This window comes from Artemia sp. Qi Xiang Cuo, chromosome 11 (genome assembly GCF_049724085.1).
Source record: "Artemia sp. Qi Xiang Cuo chromosome 11, ASM4972408v1, whole genome shotgun sequence".
NCBI classification, from domain to species: domain Eukaryota; kingdom Metazoa; phylum Arthropoda; class Branchiopoda; order Anostraca; family Artemiidae; genus Artemia; species Artemia sp. Qi Xiang Cuo.
In genome coordinates, this window is record NC_142804.1 from 26409691 (window position 1) to 26429953 (window position 20263).

The 20263-nt window shown below is 36.0% G+C and overlaps 1 protein-coding gene across 2 annotated transcripts in view; it reads right to left on the reverse strand.

Moving 5' to 3' along the window:
* The window catches only part of Yod1 (Yod1 deubiquitinase), a 32817-nt gene that overhangs the window by 3731 nt on the left and 8823 nt on the right, over positions 1-20263 (reverse strand). For both annotated transcript variants that reach the window (XM_089096615.1, XM_089096614.1), the window contains exons 3-5: positions 18558-18714; positions 14788-14917; positions 12764-12950 (exon numbers count right to left, since the gene is read on the reverse strand). In XM_089096615.1, coding sequence (XP_088952741.1) covers positions 12764-12950; positions 14788-14917; positions 18558-18714 — 474 coding nt within the window. The remainder of the gene's footprint in view (positions 1-12763; positions 12951-14787; positions 14918-18557; positions 18715-20263) is intronic.

The window sequence follows — 20263 nt, forward strand, 5'->3', positions numbered from 1 at the left end:
TTCGAAATCTTTAACTGTTACAATTTTTTTTAATTTGCAGCAGAATGACAAGATAATTATATTATTGCAATCATTAGTCTCAGATCTGTCCTTTCACCGAGCCAGTATGATTTTCTAGTGGATAAGGTGGTTCCCTAAGGCCTGGGAATGGTCCTTGATACTCTAGATTTTCCTTTCCCCCAATTAGCGGCATCATAGGCTTTATGTACTGATGACAATCACCACCTTTTGTTTATAAAAAGAAGGTTTATAGAATCAGTTTGTTCTGTGGCAGCATGCGTGCTTGGGACTCGTTACAATCCAATTTGTAAGAGTTAGAGCTCGTGTCTAAATTTTAGCCAATCAAGTAAAGGCCAGTGGCGTCAATTAACGAAAACTCACGGGGGGGGGGGGGTTAAAATGTATTTTTTTTTATCGGGGTTGGGTCTTCTTTTTTCGATGGAAATATAAAAAAGGCATTTCTTTAATGAGAAAATCCCTCCAAAAAGGTACCTTTCAGAATCTGGGGGAGGGGCTTGCCTCCACACCCTCCCCCCCACGTGACGATAAGGCTGGGAACTTTTTAAGCCATAAGTTTTGATCGTTTGAAATCCAGGCATAGGCTTGTATCGTAACTAATCATAACAATCGTACAATCGCATTCACTTGAATCGGAACTAAGTACACATGAGAACCAAGATTTCAATAATATTTTTTCCCTTCTGAAGCAAGGCTTAAAATGATAATTGGTTGCGTACGAACTATCCTCGAGAAACCAGAATTGTACACCAATTCAGTTTTTCCCAGGATTCTCTCTCTTTTCCCAGGATTCTATTTCTATATGCATTTCTGATTTTGCAAAACCATGGGAAACTTCATTTAGTGGTTTTACCTCATTCTTATCTGGTAAAAAAAAGAAGGAAAATACAGGATAAGCGATAAAATCTTAAACTGCGTTTAGAATCCTTTTTCAAGAGACAGGAAACGTAAATCTCCAGTGCTATTTTTGGGATATTTTATAAAATAGCTTTTCTATTTCGGAAAGTTGGTTATAAGGCCCATTTTGACAGCAGAATAATATCTAAATACGTGTATGTATTCAATGGCATAGGTCAGACCAGAAAGTACTGTTTCAGCACTGACTGGAATTCAGAATTTTCGCCATTCCATACTTTTATTTATGTATTTAGATACGAGAGGGGTTGGACCCTTATCCGCCAATATCTTAATATTGTTACTATTTACCCATAATTCTTAATATTTTCCGACTTATCTCCCTATTTGTGTAAGAGCTCTCCAAATAAAATCTTTTAGAATCCCCCTCCACCGATATAAATCCCTTCAACCACATCAACTGTTCTGCATAGCCTATGTTTAGCTGATTATTATTTATAGAAAACCAGTCTTCATACAAAAAGTAAATGACGGACCACTACGAAAAAAAAGAAAAAAAAGAAGCAAAACTAGTGTAGAAGGAGTTGTCTAAGCATGTTTTGAAATCTGTTGATTGTGTTTCTCTACAAGTTTAGCAACAGGGTACTTATGTATTATACCAAACGCGGTTGAGAAGTTTTCTGAATGTAAGATCTCAGAAAACCGGCTTCACAGCCACAAAGACAAATGACGGGTGACAAAATGAATTGGACTTGTATAATTTGGGACATATATTTGCACATTAGGGGGTGGGGGTAAGGTTAGGTCACTGGACCCCACTCCCCTAATGTGCAAATATGTAGCCAAAATTATATTATTATATAAACTCAAGTATTATGTTTTCATCATGGTCTGGTATATTTCATTATAATTAATCTAACCACTTCTTGAGTGTGTTTGGTATAATACATAAGTTTAGCAACAGCTATAGTATTATTCGCCTTATGAAGAATATTGACGAGTTTTAAACAGCGTATCCAAATTGGATATCTCAGTAGGTATTTTGCAAAACGAAGAAAGTAGAACGAATTTTCAATTTATTAGCGTTTGTAAGAATCATCCAGAACGGTGCAATGTAGAGAATATTTGGGAGAGCAAAAGTATTCAAAGTACTTTTAAAGTTTCAAAGTACTTAGAATGGCTAAAATATAGTTTCAAAAGTGTTGTGCAAGAATAGTTTCTTTTGAAAGGCTTTCAGTATCTTCTTCGCTTCTTCTTCTTTGATTTAATTTTTATCGTCTTATTTTTAGGACTTCAATATTTTTATGAGTTATTATTTTCATATGAATATTTAGGAACCTATCAGTTTTAGGAATATCAATTTTATTTAGTATACTTATGGGAAATATCGTAAAAATCCTGTGTGTAGCACAAAAATGTGACTTGGATCTTTTAACGTAGTACCAAAGTGTATGGGAAAATGGTAAAAGTGGAAACTGGCGCTAGTGTTGAAAAGAATAATCACCAAAGCCATCTAGCCTTGAGCAATATTGTGCAGCACTCAAAGCTGCTCCCTACTTGCCTTTTCAGGACTTTAAAATGCAAGGGAGGGTAGATAAGAAAAAGGTACTTGTTAAGAATCCGCTAAGTACGCGAGAAGTTAAGTTTCGTTAATGCTAATGAAACAAAACAAAATAGGATGAAAATATAATAGTTCAGAAATAAATTTGGGCTATATATTTGCACATTAGGGGTGGGGGTAAAGCCAAGGGTGCCGGCAGAAAATTTTCCAGGGGCGGGGACAGACGCCAAAATAGCAGCGGTGGTTGGGTGACAGTTTAGGCGGTTTAGGGCATCAAACTACGACTTAACCCCGAAGAGGACGAATTTGCAATCAATTTAAAATATTGAGAAGCTAATTGATTTAAAAGTATCAATAACTATATTTGTGGCTTCCCAGTTGCAAAAGAAGTATTGCCACCCGGTGGTAGTACTGGATTCAACCAACTTGATTCACTTTATTTGTAATGAAATTATGCTACGTTTGATGATCAGTAATTATGTATCAGCTATAATGAGGGGGTGTGAGTCATTGTTTAGGTGGGGTAGGGTAGGTTCCTACAAAAGTAAAATTTAATGGACAAACTGCTTACTCTTCATGAGGCTTCAGATGAATGTTGAAAGAGGAAGGGGGGGGAGTAAGAATTAATTAAAATGTTTGTCTATACAGCTAATATGTTAAATTCCCATATCTACCAGCACAGAGTTGGAAAAGGCGAGGCAGGTCATCATCAGCTCCGCCATGAAATTTCTTTGGGGTGACAAATACTGCTAGGAACTTAGTTTTCAGCAACTTTCAATGGTAATATTTTTCTTGTTCTATTTATATGAAGTACTTCAATGTATTAAAAAAAAAATATATGTAGGGGAGACCGGCTTAGGTGAGCCACAGCCCAAGTTCTTTATTAATCAATAGCCACAGTCCCGGTTCGTCATTTGCATTTAACTAGGGAGCCATCAATGGAAAAATTCCCATAATTTAGCGTTTAAGCTGCAATCTAGTAGCAAAAGTTTGGATGTATCCAACTTAGTGTTGAACCCTGTTTTCCAGGTTTTGTATGGTAAGTTGATTTCTAGGGCTTGGAAAGTAAATTTTTGTGTAAAAGGAAAATGACAAAGTTGGTCTCTAACGTAAAGGTAAGGAAAAACTTTTTATGTCGATAGAAACGTCTGAGACTTAAATCTGGGCCTGGTGAACCTGGAAAGCTAAATTTTTGCAACATACTTCATTGATATTTGCTTTATATATTGTCAGATACACTCGATGAAGAAACGACAATCCCATATACTTTAGCCAGGGAAATTCTGTATGGTTGGATCAAACCTTGCTTGGCCCAGAAAAATAGCTTGGTGAGGAAACTAAAAATAAACTTAAATTAAAAATAAAACAGCTGGTCCGAGCTGCTGTAATCAAAGCTATTGCAAAGAAACAGAACAAGAAAACGGCTGCAAAAAAATATGGAATACCACGGACAACTCTGAGGAGATACGTCACCAAGGCTGATAAACAGGATGTGGATATTGAGCTTCTGGCTCTCTCATTTTTCTCACCACTGTATTCTACAAGGCAGATCTTTACAGAAGAACAAGAAAATGCTCTTCCTAAATCCTTGCAAGTTGTGTGCCATATGATTATGGTTTAACAGCGCTTGAAGTTCGTCAGCTTGCTTGCAGTTATTCTATTGCAAAAGGACTTACGATCCAAATTCATGGACAAGCATATCAGTGACAATCAAAATGCTACGAGCGAAGATAAGTACCACAGTTTTATGGCATGGCGCCCATATATTACTATCAGAGCACCTGAAGCAACCAGTCTTGGCCATGCAACTATTTTTAATCGTGTGACAGTTGAGAGATTTTTTGAAAATCTTTGTGATGTGTACTAGCACCACAAATTTACAGCGCAAAATATTTCAAATGTAGACGAAGCTGGACTATCAACAGTCCACAAGCTATGGAAAATTGTTGCAGCAAAAGGACAGAAACAGGTAGGCAAGGTAACGTCAGCAGAAAGATGGCAGAATATTACTATGCGTATTTATGAAGAATGTTGCTATGTGTGCAGTTATGAACTATTTTATCAATCATACAAGACCGATTAAGGCTAATCCTGTGCTTCTAATACTTGGCAATCACATTAGTCGCTACAGTAGTGAATTGCTTGACTTAGCCAAAGGAAACTGAGTTGTCATGCTCACCGTTCCGCCTCAGACAACGCATAAGCTGCAATCACATGACAGGTCAGTTATGTTTTCTTTGAAGGCTTTGTACAACAGGGAATCTGTGACTTTAATGACAGAGCATAAATGCGAGAATATCTCAATGTATAACATCTCTGAGCTTTCTGGAAAAGCGTATCCCAAAGCAGTGACCCCAGAAAACAGAATCAGCGGTTTTCACTGCACCATCATTTTCCCTTTCAATCTCAAGATTTTCAAAGGTCACGAGTTCCTAAGTTCATACATCTCTGATTGACCATCAACTTCAAACCACGGTGCCATGGAACCTTCATCACTCATTTCTTCTTCTGCTGATGATGATGCGTCTAATCAGCCCACCCTACATGAGAATGATACCCAATCTTTCTAAAGATTCCCTTTAGACGGACAAGCTGAAAAAAACTTCTCTGAACTAGTTGATGTGTCTCCATTTCTGCAAGGTTCTCCCAGAAAACAAATCAGACACGCAGTAAAAAAAAAAAAGACTACCAAAATTTTGACTGATACCCCAGTGAAGGAAAGAATCCTCCAGAAAGAGGAACTGAAAGCTACGGAAAAGAGGAAAAAGAACAGAAAGCCAGGAGAAGAGCGCAAAGAAAGCTAAATTGCAAGAACCAAGCAAGCTATTGTTCCTCGAGAGTGAAAGTGTGTCTGATCATGTTGAGAGGGAGTTTGACGATGAGAGTGAGGACAGTCTTAAGCTAGAAGAAGATAAGAAAGATATGGGAAACAAGCTGATAAAAGTCAGTGACTTTGTTTTAGCTGGACTAGCAGGTAAAAAGAGTGCTAAGTGCTTCTTTGCTGCAAAAGTTTTGAAGGAATATCCAGTTGAACTTGATGTTCTATTCTTGAAGTGCGTAGAACCGAGCAAGTTGGTGCTTACCGAAGAAGAATCGTGTGTCTTAAAGTCCGAGGTTGTAACAGGATTAGGTAAGCCCTCAGTCTCGGGTGGGACTTGAAGACTTGCCGAAAGGCTGAGGTTTGGTGTTGACCTTTCAGGATACAAGATGTGTTAATCGGTAGTAGTGTTCCATCTAATGAGATGGCCGCTAACAGTAAACTTAGGTAGGATTTGATTTAGAGAAGGTGGGTCTTTGAGTAGACTACTGTCTAAGCCTGTTTATTTTTTGTATCTGGATTCTGAAAGACAATTAAAAATCTGATAAAGAACAAATTTTTCGACTAATTCTAGAGTAGTAAAAGCTTTTCTTCACTTGAGTTAACACAGTGGCGAACGTGGGCCAATCTGTGGCGAACGTAAACCGGGGTGGCCCTGGTTCTCCACTTTCGGACTACATCAGTGTAACCCATTTTTCTCCTACATCCAGAAACATTGTTCGTCAGGGATTATTTTGGAGATACCCCAAACATGAATATATACATAGCAACTTTCAGAATTATTTACAGTCAGAAACTGTGTTTACAAAAAATAAATAACCAGAAAAGTTGCGAGCGTGGGCTGGTCTCCCCTAATGTATTTATCGATAAAGAAGACCTATTGTAGGTATCGTAATGACTTCCAACTTCGTTGAAGTTCAAAAGTGTAACAGAATTTCTATCCACACAATTAATAATACTCCTTTTCTTCCAAACAAACTTCTTTATTAGTAATATTAACAAAGGAGATTTACCAAAATTGCTATTCATAACCAATTTTTAAAGTATATTCAAATTTTTTCCAAAATTGAAATAGCAAATTTAAACGTAGGATGGTACTAATCAACGTTCAATTATTGAATTACACATTTTAAAAGCAATTAACTAGTGAATTAAGGGGACTTTGGCTCAAATTATATCGAAGGTCGCCCCAGGAAGTATTTAGGAAGCAATCAGAAATTAAATAAAAAAACGTGCTTTTCATTTAAGAACAAGGAACAAGTTTAAAATCTATTTCAACATAGTACTATTTGTACGAAGGGGGCTGTATTCTCCTTAGATAATCTTTACTATGAAGTTTGGCTTTTTCCAAATTTTGTAAGAAAATTTGCAATTGGAAAAAAAAAATTCTAACCACTAAAAAAACTTGTTTTTAATGAGCAAGGGGTCGAGAAGAGGGCAGTCCCCCTCATATACAGAGTAATTTATATTTGTTATCAATTTTGAACTTCATCCTTATGTTAGTTGAGAGCCTTGTTTCCTTTGTTTAATTACATCTGATGAAATTGTAAAGTTTTATGAATACAATACTTTTGGTAACGCAGAAAAACGATCAATATTTCAATTATCTCTGTTTGGATTTTGATGGGTAATCAAACAGTTCGTGGTAACGACCTGTAACTTAGTTACAGGGACCTGACTCAATAGTAACCAAAACTCTTAAAAAACGGAACTACCAATAGACATATCAAAAGAATTGGCTTATTATGCTGATTCCAAATATATTAGTTTCCTTAAGTTTAGTCTTACCCATCAAAAGCTACAAGCCTGGGAAAATGTATCTGATTTTCGGAAAAAGGGGGAGAGACCCCCTTGAAGTAATATAATTTTTAATGAAAATCACACCATCAGATTAAGCGTATCAAAGAACCCTACTGTGGATGTTTCAAGCTCATCTGCAAAAATATGGAATTTTGTAATTTTTACCAGAAGAAAAATCACGGATGCATGTTTATTTGTTGTTATTTTTTTCCTAGGGGTGATATATAAATAAAGACGCGAATAAGTATTATACATTGTTTATATACTTCTATATATCCATTTTATCTATAAACTAGCAGAAAGAGCCAACTGTTCTGTCGCCTCACTGTTGAGAAACATGGTCTGAAGCCACTTACCGCTGCTCGTTTTGGCATTAAGCCTCCCTCCTCACCCTCCCTTGCTCTGCCCCCCTTCACTAGCTTCACTCTTATAGTGCTCGGGACTTTGCCATCACTTTTTTATCACCGTGACGTAACGTTTCCTGTTTTTGTTTTTTTTTCAGATTTGTATAGTATGTTTTAAACGTCACGGTTCCACGAAAATTATGCAAAAACTTAAAGTTTCTTTTGTGGATATTTTAACTCCAAGTTCAATGAAAAAAAAATATTAACAGACAAACGCTTGGTTGTATACATAGGCAGCGCAATCGCGCTGCCTAAGTAAAGAACATGTTGGCACAATGTATTATTTTTTTTTTCTTTAGACCAGGGCACTTCGTATCGAAGGAGTTGTCGTAAAAACTTCGAAAAGGGCTCATTCGATTGGAAATTGGAGTGGCTAGTGCCCTTTTTAGTAGTCAAAAGGGATTTGAAGGCAACTAACACCCCTTCCACGCCCACCATTTCCCCAAAAACATCCAATAAAAATTTTGAGATAGCCATTTTGTTCAGGATAGTTTATTTCCAGATAGAAAATACGTTTTTGAGGAGGACACTCCCCCACAACCCTCAGGTCAAGGGTTTTAAGTTATGCCCTGGGGCATGACAATGTATTATTTATTTTTTTTTTTCTTTAGACCAGGGCACTTCACATCGAAGGAGTTGTCGTAGATACATTGAAAAGGGCTCATTCAATTGGAAATTGGAGTGGCTTCTGCCCTTTTTAATATTCGAAAGTGATGGGGGGGCAACTAACACCCCTTCCACGCCCATCATTTCCCGAAAAAAAATACAATCAAAATTTGGATATAGGCATTTTGTTCACCGTAGTTGATTTCCAGATAGAAATTATGTTTTTGGGGAGGACACTCCCCCACAGCCCTCAGAGCAAGGGTTGTAAGTTATACCCTGGGGGGATATTTGATTTTTATAGAAAGCGTTGTCATAAGAAACTCTAAAAAGGGTTCCGTTGTTTGATTAATCAAAAGAATAGTGGCCTTTTTAATAGTCAAAAGTGCTTGGAGGGCAACTAACCCCCTCTCGTGCCCACCTGTACCCCACACCCATACAATCAAAATTTTGAGATAGCAAGCTCCTTCGACGTATTCTAAGGTTTAGGACGTTTGGTGTTTGAATATGACACTCCCCCCACAGCCCTCAGGGCAAGGGCCGTAGATTATAGCCAGGATGTTAAAAAGGTTTTAAAGAAAGCTTTGTCGTAGAATCTTCAAAAAAGGCTTATTTGACTGTATATTGAAAGGACTCGTGCCCTTTTAATAGCCAAAAGTAATTGGAAGGCAACTAACACCCCTTCCATGCCCACCATTTCTCCAAGCACATCCAATCAAAATTTTGAGATAGCCGTTTTGTTCCGCGCGGTTTTTGAAGTTTTGGAAATTATACTTTTGAGCAGGACACTCCCCCCACAGTCTTCAGGGCAAGGGTTATAAGTTATGCCCTGGGGGCATATAAGTTTTTTATTGAAAGCTTTGTTGTAGAAATTTGAAAAAGGGCTCATTCGATTGGAAATTCAAAGGGCTAGTGCCCCTTTTAATATTCGAAAGTGATTTGAAGGCCACTAACCCCCCTCTCAAGCCCACCTTTTCCTCAAATATATCCAATCAAAATTTTTAGATAGCCATTTTGTTAGGCGTAGTTGAAAGTTCTGGAAATTAGGTCTTTAAGGATGATAACCCCCCTCAGAGCCCTCAGTGTAAGGGTTGTAAATTATGCCCTGGGGGCATATAAGGTTTATATAGAAAGTTGTTGTAGAAATTTCGCAAACGGCTCATTACAATGGAAATGGAAATTGCCCTTTTTAATAGTCGAAAGTGAGTGGAGAGTAATTAACCCCCCTCTCACGCCCACCTTTTCCCCAAATACATCCAATCAAAATTTTGAGATAGCCCTATTGTTCAACATAGTTGAAAGTTCTTGAAATTATGTATTTGAGGATCACAAACCCCCCAGAGCCGCCCGGGCAAAGTTTCTAAGTTATGCCGTGGAGGCATACAAGGTTTTTATAGATAGAATTGTCGTAGAAACTTCAAAAGAGGCTCATTCAATTGAAAATTGAGAGGACTAGTGCCCTTTTTAATAGTCAAAAGTGATTGGAGGGTAACTAACCCCCCTCTCACGCCTAAAATTCCCCCAAACAGCATTCCCCCCCAGCCCTCAGGGTAAGGGTTTTATGTTATGCCCTGGGGTCATATAAGGTTTTCATTGAAAGCGTTGTCGTAGAAACTTCAAAAGGGCTCATTTGATTGGAAATTAAAAGGGCTAGTGCCTTTTTTAATTGTTGAAAGTGATTGGAGAGCGACTAACGTCCCTTTCACGCCCACCATTTCCCCAAACACATCCAATCAAAATTTTAAGATAGCCATTTTGTTAACATAGTAGAAAGTTCTGGAAATTAGGTTTTAGAGATTGACAACCACCCTCACAGCCCTTAGGGTAAGGGTTGTAATTTATGCCCTGGGGGCATATACGGTGTTTATAGAAAGCGTTGTCGTAAAAACTCAAAAAGGGCTCATTCGATTGGAAATTGAAAGGCATAGTGCCCTTTTTAATAGTTGGAAGTGATTGGAAGGCTTGACATTTTTATAGTAAAGATCAATGTGGGTGTATTTTTTTTTTTTTTTTTTTTTTTTTTTTTTTTTTTTAGACCAGGGCACTTCGAATCGAAGGAGTTGTCGTAGGAATTTCGAAAAGCGATCACTCGATTGAAAATAGAAAGGACTAGTATCCTTTTTAATAATTGAAAGGGATTGGAGGACAACTAATCCCCCTCGCACGCCCACCCTCCCATTTGCTCATTATGTTTAAAAACTAAATGTTGCCTTAAGATTAAATCAAAATGCACTGTGTTAATGCTAATTCCCAATAAGGCATCTCAGCAGTATTCCAAGAACGACTGAGGGTATTATGTTCAAACTTTCGGGGTTATTTCTGCTCTTAAAATTTAACCAAATCAAAATAGCACAAGTGTATCCAAGCTATAAAAGAAAGTAAACAGATTTTCTTGCGAATGGTATGAAGTTTTTTATTTCAGGTCAACTAGAGGAGGTATGAAACTAAATTAAACACTACTATTTGTGTCCAGATTTTTAAAAGGGTGTATGTTGTTAAAAATTGCTGAAAAATTTTCTCCAGTATACAAATAGCAGGCCAAATTATAAAGTCTTAAAAAAAACAAAAAGAAATTAATTTAAAAAACTTTTTCCGCAAAATAAGTTTTTCAACGAAAAGTAAAGAACTCCATTAGACCAATAATGAGCAAAAATAGAATAAAAGAACCTATCAAGCGTAAAACTACCACAAATCAGCATCGATAAATAAATGAAACCCAAGACGAACAGAAATTACAATAAATAACAGAATCAAACTCAAAACGAGCAGAAATTAACATGAGTAGGGCTCAAGACCCCTATGCCTTCCCAAGGCCAGAACATAATTTGCACTTTACTGAAAAAAATACAAATGAATGTGCATAGTCAGTTTAATATACATATACTGATATTTATTAATTAAAATGTTAATATTATTTGATTTATTAAATTTATAAAAGTAAAAACATAATAGACATAAAAAACAGAAAAGAAAATAATAGTTTAAATCTTTTTTTTTAACTTTATAGTTTGGCTTGCTATTTGTATGCTGGAGAAAATTTTGATATATAAGTTTTATAAGTTTTTTATTTGCCCTCTGGGCAAACTTTTTGTGGAAAAAGTTTTTTAATTAATACGTAGATAAAGACTCAATTCAAATGACGAAAATTTGCTTTAAGATGAACTTGCTCGCCCAAAGTGTCTTTGGCCTTAGCATGGAATTTAACTGCAGTCATTTTTCACAACCGCCTCATTTTTAATTTTGTGTAAATTTTAGCCAGTGGTTGTAATGATTCTGATATTCACTAGATATCAAAACGTGTTCTAAAACACTCGCACAAAAATATAGCACTTAAAAATTTGAAAATGTATTTTCATTGTTTAAGCTGGGCCAGGGTTAACGAATTAAAACGATTCTGTTCTAAAAAAAATTCGATTGGAACTGCCAATAGAGTATACCTTTAAGGTATAAACCTTCCCTTAGGAAGATTTCCTCGTAATAATCTTAGTTCGCAAACAGAATCCTAGACAAGAACATACACAAAAAGGAAAAGGCCACTTCCAATGCAATATCCAGGAACATTGCTGAGACTTAAAAAGCACGTATTGGTCAATATTTTGGCATACCCCTAATAAAATGAGGACTTGAAGTTCCAAGATCCGTGTATCTTTCAATAAAACCTAGAAAAGATAGAAATTTAACACAAAAAAGACTAAGCTAGAGCTGAGCAACTAGGAAGATCCTTGCAACATTTTTTCCTTTATAGCCTTAGTTGGTAGAAAAGACAGGAACAAATATTAACTTAAAGTGAAAATTACAATTGAAGTGAAATTCAAGAAAACTTCGAAAATTACAAATAATAATAACTACATATGACTAACAAAATTACATGCAAAAATACTACACATAATAAAAGGCCAAGTCAAAGATAAACATTTGCGAGCCCTCTAAGAAGACAAATTAACGAAGTCCGCTTCCAAGATATTTTTTAATTTTGTGTCAAAGCACCAATTCTGCGTTTGCGTTTTCATAAGCATAGACCATAAAGCGCCAAAAATGCAGAGCCAAAAAGGTGCCAAAGAGCCAAAAAATTTAATCATCAATTGATGGTACGATCAAGAAAAGTTAATGATCATAATGTTTGAAAATGATACAATCAGGACCATCAAAAACTTAGTCATCATGTCAAATATCCTTGACATCGTTCCTATCACACAATTGATACGCTAAAATAAAACGAGCAATGTATCTTTTTATTTCTATTTTATGTATTTCGTCGATTTGGCTTCTGAGCGAAAGCATCCAAAAGTACTGAAAGTAATTTTTTAGAGCAATCCTTGAGAAAGTTGAGAGATATTCTAGATTTTATATAGGCTAAAACATCAGTTAACCAACATTATGAATCCGCCCTCCCATTTTGACACGCCTGGATAAATTGACTAGAGGAGGTGGAAAAACGAATAAATCAGACGAACAGTATTACAAATATAAGCTGTTACGGTAAGAATCTCGGCATATCCCCTTCCTCATGTACGTGCTGACTATTCTTATAAAAAGGCATCGGCAGCTTTCTATTTACAAAAAAAGAAAAATACAGATAGAAAATGTAACGAGAGATAATTTGCTTTCCGTGCAATTGAACGAAATAACAAAGATGTAAAATAGCCCAATAGAGCAGATACCAGACGTAAGATAAGCTTGAATCTGTTACAACGGGGAACTTACCACAACGGCTTCCATATACAGGACATCATAATGTATACCATCATAAATAAGCAAAATCCTTTGGCCATAATTTTGATCCTCTCCGAACTTGTTGATTATACCATGCTGAGTATCTACGACGGCTATTTCCATGCCAAAATAATTGGCTAGTACTGAACATTCAATACCTCCACCCCAGGAGTCATCTCTGTAAAAATTTGAACCATCAAAATATTCACTTTCATCATGTTTCCATGCTTAATATATTACAAGACGGATCTGAAGATTAGTTATTTTGAAAATTTTCTGAGAAACAAAAGAGAACAGAGGGGAAATGCTAGATGGAAAGCTCAACACGATTAGGGAGAAACAGATGAAGGACAAAGATTACCCCGGAAAATTACCCTGATAGCAGAATTGTAAATATCCGAAGCCATAAAACTTGGCTGTGCCGAGCAAGGCCGCACCCAGGATTTTTTTTTCGGAGGGGGTTTTACTCGAAAATTCGGGAGGGGTTCAAACCCCCCTAACCCCCCCCCCCCCTCTGGGTACGGCCTTGGTGCCGAGATTCTTTCAATAATCCCTGGGTGCTTCCGCAGATAACGACAAAGAAATCAGCTTTTAACACGAAATTTCGACAGGTTTCCTACCTCCACATTTCATTGACATAATTTTATAGATCTCTCTTTCAGCATTAATTAGGCATTTATTTAGTCCGTGTTTTCTATCCCGATGGAATATATCAACTAGGTTCTGTAGAATTTCCAAATTAACAAAATACGGTTTTGGATAGGCCTTTAATATGATTTAAATTTTTACATAAGTGAAAATTCCGCGCTTTTCAATTTTTTTTCAACCGCGCACTCCGACCGGAATATTTCTGACCCCAAAAAATATTTTTCGGGGGAATTTTCAAAGCCACAGTAAGATGGCATTTTAAGGTCAAAATTATCAAGATTTTACTATGAAAAGATCCCAAATTAGTCTTGAAGAGGATGTGATTCCGTATCTACTTCGTCCGTGTGCAGATATGGTATTAGAGGAACATGTTGTTGATTAGCAATCAAACAAATTAATTATGTATGACTAAAGATAACAAAAAATTGCATTAACAAATTACAATGTACAACAATAATGAGGAAAAGAAACTCACACACACACACAAAAAAAAAACAACACAGGAAATAAATTTTGAACACTAGGAGAGAGCAGAGCTCGATCAACCGGTTAGTCAGGAATTGCCTGACTAACCTGTAGCTCACAGTACAAGGAGGATACTCTTAAGTAGGTAGAAAGAATCGCGCCAATACATTAAATATGGATGGAATGCTTTTCCCTTTCTACGCCAGTTTTCAATTGCTACGCCTTAATTGTACTACTGCTACTAACAACCCACTGCAGCACCAAGTCGTCTGAGGCCAGGACACCAGCAAACGCTCCTCTCCTGCCCTGACTTCACCTTGTTTAAGTAATTAAACTCGTTTTAAATCTTGAAAAAATGGGTATTTTTAGCAGAAGCCAGCTAAATAGAAAAATAATAACTGAAACAATCAGATGACTTTCAGTCAGGTGTTAAATTACGAAAGTTAGGCTTTCACAATTGTAATGTAGTTTAATTTAGTTTCACAGTTGTAGGTAATTTTAATGTAAGGTATTTTGATTCAATTAATTAATTAATTGTTATATATTTCGTCAACCAATAACGATTGATCTTCGTACAATTTACAGACACAGCAAAATTTTTTCCTGTCCCACTGTTCTGGAAAAATTAGGCCCATTTCTTTCTCTGTTTAATTTATCCGTTTGTATTTCACCAAGAAAATTTTAAAGCAAGTATTTCTTCAATAGTAGTTAGGTACGTATATTAAATTACTAATTACATACAGGAGAATTAGATGGTCAGAATCGTTTCTTTTTTCTTGATAGAAATCAGCTTGAGTCGACAGCTTGTTACTCTTACTGATTTGCAATTCATGTAACTACTAAATCACTTATAATTTGCAAGTACTGTAAATAAATTTCGAATTCTAGCTGCTTAAACGAACCTCATGATCCACTGGCAGTATTCAAGAGGTGGTCTTCCTAGAACAGCGGCTGAATAAGTTTCGGGGCTAGATTGTATTGTCGACATGACTACTTCGCGCAGGTACGACGCTTGAGATGGGTCCACCTTGCCTGTGAAGTACTTGTTACGATAAGTGTTGACAAAGATAAACAAATCGAGGTGATAAGACCACAGAGCAGATCCGATATATTTTTTTTAAATTTGGCTCCCCTCGAGCTCCTAAGCTCAAGTGAGCAATTAATCACGGAGTCCATTTGCACACATTTATCTGCTTTACACAGATTTATCTGCTTTACAAAACGTGCAGGAGATCCGGCATGCCAGAGGTAAAACATTCATTACTCTTAGAAGAGGAATTTTCAAGCTATATTCTAAAATGAAGCCGTATTACTCAGTCGTTTACGGAAATTTTTAACAGGATTTCAATTATTTAATTAATAAGGTTGCCGTGTAATTTAATCCCAATTCAATTTAAACCCCGCACCATCTTAGTTTAGGTTGAATGGTGGTGGGGGGGGGCTCAATTTACTGTAGTTGACCATATCTAAAGAACTGTGCTAATAAGACAAAAATAGAACCATGAGGTTTCTTATTTTATGATCTTTCTAAATACCATGGTCGCTTTTCTGACAATACACCCCTACCGCTCCCCTGATGGTCTCAGATGTAGCCCTAGGATATACAATAAACTAAAAGAAAACACTAAAACAATGATATTCTTATTTCATAATTGCAACATGTTTCTATTAAACAGATTTTCAGGTTTCCTTCCATTAGTATCAGTTCAAGTGATATTTTTACATAACAATTTTATTTTCAAAATTTTGACGGGAAGGTTTTTACCGGGTGAAAAATGCGAGAAAACTAGTTAACAAAGAAGTCATAACAATCATCACCAAACACAAAACAGTGAAGAACTATATTATTAGTGCCTTATTCTGACCCATCAGGGGAGGGAGGGGGGAGTGAATTTCCAAAAAATGTATCATGATACCTGGGAAAAAAAATAAAATAAGGAATCTAATGGTGCTACTTTCATTTTCTTAGTTTTTCCTTTAGATATGCACAACCATGGCAAATTTATCGAATGGCATTGAGTTGAATGAGGATTGAGTTAAACAGGGATTGAGCTGAACGAGGGTTCAGTTTGGGTTGAGTTGAACAAGGGTTGAGTTAAACAGGCCTGAGTCACACGTACAACAATTAATAATGGAAAACATGCACCAACAAAGGATTCGGACGAACCTTGTCTTCGATCATCTGTAAAATTATAGAAATTTCAAATTACCATAGGAATTTGAAACTCCAAAGAATTGAGTTTGGGGGTGATCATACATAAATACAACCAAAATTTTAGGAGGGGGTACTTAAAGAATTTTTTCCTTGGATTAACTGAAATATAAAAAAAGAGCATTTTAGCCATGGGCCACGGATATTACAAATACAACAAAATACATAAAACATAATAAGTTCAAACACATTTGAAAATAACATTACGATAGAGAACCCTCCCTATGTCTCATCCCCACACTCGCAAAATTTCCCAAATTTTTGATATCCACTTTGCAATTACTTCCTATTTTATTTTCTAAACCACTTCTATGCATGACATCCCTGCCAAATATTTCTTTTCTAAGTACCTTCAGTTCTCCACAATAACACATAAAATATTTTAAATCTTCAGACTCCCCGCACATCGGACAAGTGAAGGGATATCACTATTTTCCTTTTCATTGGTGAGCCAGAAATTCTTTCAAACCAATCTTAGAGTGGAGATGATTTCCCATAAGCGTTTGTGCTACTGCAGAGGTGCGATCATATACGCATACCGAGGGATAGGGGGGAGGTCCCTATAATTGGTTTAAAAACCCCCCATGAAAAAACTAAAAAATTTGACCACTTTCTTGCATTCTGATCACTTCCCTCCAAAGAAAAATTTGCTGGGTGCATCTGTCAGCACAATTATAAAGGCTATAAGAATGACAAAGCCCAAAATATTAAATGCAAATAACAACGCAAAACTTTTATAATTGGAAGTTTAATAAAAATGAAGAAAAAACACAGCTAAAAATCACTTCCAAATCTTGATTCTTGAAGCTAGAACACTGTTTTCACAATATTTATATCTTATAATAAGAAATATCTAAGTATCTTTGAAAAACATTGCACCAATTTGCACATTTAGTGAAAGGTCTTAATTTGCTCACAGATACAATGTAGAGGTCCTTTTGTTTGCGCTTGGAGTGATCCAGTACCAGTGAAGTTGACTTGGCTTGCAAACAACACAGGGCGATGTATTTTAATTTTTATATCAATTATATATCAAAATTTTACATTAAGGACCACGGGAAAATTGACAAGAGAGAAAAAAAGGAAAAAGGAAAAATGAAAAAACGTCATCTCGGCTGACGTAACTGCATTTTTTCCAAGTTTTTCAGAAGATAGTAAAATTTTGTTTCTTTCCATTTTTGTAACAGGAAAAAAAAAGATACAGTTCCATCAATAGGCTTTCAGTAGTCAATTTTCTACCAGCCCTTGTCACTCCGTTTTCTGCTGGATGTACATATTAGGTTTCGTAATAATAGTTTGTCCACACTTTTGTCAATTGTCAAAAGTTTTGTCAATTGAAGAGCAATGAAATCTATTTCTACCCCTGTAGATAGTAGGTCGTACCTAAGAAAGTATAGCAGATAGAAAAATTTTGACCGGGTCATTTGATGTGTGGGGACTAGGTTTTGACAGAGGACAGCCGATATAGATATTCCCAAAAACGTACTAAAGCAAATTATAATAACCACATAAATATTATTTGCGATTATTTTATTTATTTATTTTTTCTATTTTTGCTTTACAGCAGGCCATAGATACAGGACATATTTTTGCCGGAAAGGAACAAGCAACACTTTTTTGACTAGTTCCTCTATTTTAATTTTTAGTTTATCTCTGCCTTTTCCCTCTTTCATTTGCCTTACTTTCGGTGTTTAATTTAATTCCAAATTTTGATTAATTAAGTTTGTTTTGAATTTTCTAGTTCTGCTGGGTAATACTGAGCTGTCAACAGCACTAGTAGTTTTCAATTCCTAATATGTCCATGTTAATCATAAGGTTTTTCTGCAGGAGAAGAGAGTTGAAAAGAAAAGTATATTTTTAAACCTGAATATTTGGATTTCCCTAAATTTTAGTATTAATCTCTTTTCAAACAGTTCGTGGTAACGAACTGTAAGTAAGGAGCAACCCGGCTCAATAGTAACCGAACCTCTAAAAAACAGAATTTTGATGCCAATATATACATCAAAAGAATCGGATTTTAATGCTGATTTCAAATATATACGTTTCATCAAGTTTAGTCCTACCCATCAAAAGTTATGCGCCCGAGAAAATTTGCCTGATTTTCAAAAAAAAGAGGGGAAACACCCCCTAAAAGTTATAGAACCGTAATGAAAATCACACCATCAGATTCAGCGTATCAGAGAACTCCATTGTAGAGGCTTCAAGCTCCTATTTGCAAAAATGTGGAATTTTGAATTTTTTCCCAAAAGAAACATCACAGATGCGTGTTTCTTTGTTGTTGTTTTTTTTCTCAGGGGCGATCGTATCGACCCAGTGGTCCTAGTATTTACACCTGAATATTTTGGTTTCCCTAAATTTTGATATTAATCTCTATTGGTGAAAAGGCACCTCTCTAAGGCAGCACTACAGTGATTGTTTTTTTTTTTACACTTACAAATAGTCAATAGAAACTTATTATACCTGTCAAACAGAAACTGACACTTGTAAACAAACAAGAATTGTCTGAAGGAATTACTTTTCGGGTCAAAAAACCATGCTTTGTTTCGGCAATCTGTTTCACCGCACTCGGAGAAGCTCCTTTACCTTTGAGCGTATCGATTTCTTCTTTTTTGGGAGGCTAGAATAATGAAAACATTAATTGTAGACTTATGAAAAAGAAGAATATCATATCTTACACTGACCTATAGGCATTTTTCTTTTTATTATGAATCTCATTGACAAAATTATAAGCTTAAAATTCCTTGCTGAAAATTGTGATGTAGTTAGAAATTATGATTTTAAGGGTTAAGACCATGAAACATGAATTATAAAACAGGATTCCGTGCAACTGAACCCTGATTTAACCGATACCGTGCAACTCAACCTATTTAACTGAACCCTTCTGCAACTCAACCCCGTTTAACTAAATCCCTGTGCAAGTCAATCCCTGTTTAACCAAGCCCCCACTAAACTCAACCCCCATGCAACGCAACACTCATTCAAGTCAAACCCTGTGCAACTCAACTCTGATCAAATAAAAACCCATGCAACTCAACCCTCGAATTCAATCCCGGCTTAACACTACCATCATGCAACTGAAACACCGTGCAATTTGCCCCTTGGGTTAGGTTAAATGGCCTAAACAGGAGGACTTGAAAATTCCCTGCATATGTGTATTTGCCAAGTTATTCAATTTTATGTTTTTAGTGTTTAATTCCATTTCCCTTCTTATGTAGGCCTATAGTTTGTAGATTCACTAAAAAGAGTGTGAGAATCAGTGCTACATAACAAGGAAAACGCAAAAACAGGTGTTTTCTTTATTGTCTTTGCTATCATTTATTGCGGTTTACGCGCACAGGCGCACAAAGATCTGACCATTAGAGGGAGGGGGAAGGCGCAAGACTTTTCCAGGAGGAATCCATTTCAGGTTACATTTTTTTTAAGCAGCCCTCCTGATAGATCTTGAGAGGTGAGACCCCTCCCCCTCCTTGCGCGTCGGTATGTTTAGGCAGCCTACGCTCTCTTTTTCAATCAATCCAGAACAGAAATAGGACAGTGTTAAAGCAGAGTATGAAATTCATGCATATATCATAAGTATTTTTTGCTGTAGCTCTATACAGCTCAAGAGTTTATTTAAGGAACTGAAACTTAAAACATAAGAGGACAAACGGAAATATATTTTAGACATATTGGAAGATACTAGAAGAGAATACCAGTATTTAGAGATTCCAGTTTCAGAAAACTAGTCGAAAATCCAGATAAACCTAAAATATACAATAATAAAAAAAACGTACATCACATGCACATCCCTTAAAATCCGAAAAAATCCTGGATGAAAAAATTCATGCAAAGCAAAATCTACTATTTATATGTTCGATGTGATTATTCATTTTCATTTCTGTTCTTTTTGGGTTTCATTTATTTATTCATAGTAACTTCTGTTCGTTTCATTCGTGCATTGATTGTTCCCGATTGGTTCTTTCACAAAAAAATAATAATAATAATGCTGATCGGAGAAAAAATCAAGGTTTGGCCATTTTGGGGTGTCACGAATCGATACCATTCATTTATTCAAATATTTTATTCTGTTAGGCTTGTTTTTCCCAATGAAATTCAAGCTGATCAGAGACAAAATAAATATGGCCCATAAACAAATATGGACCACACAGATTTATATAACAAGTTAT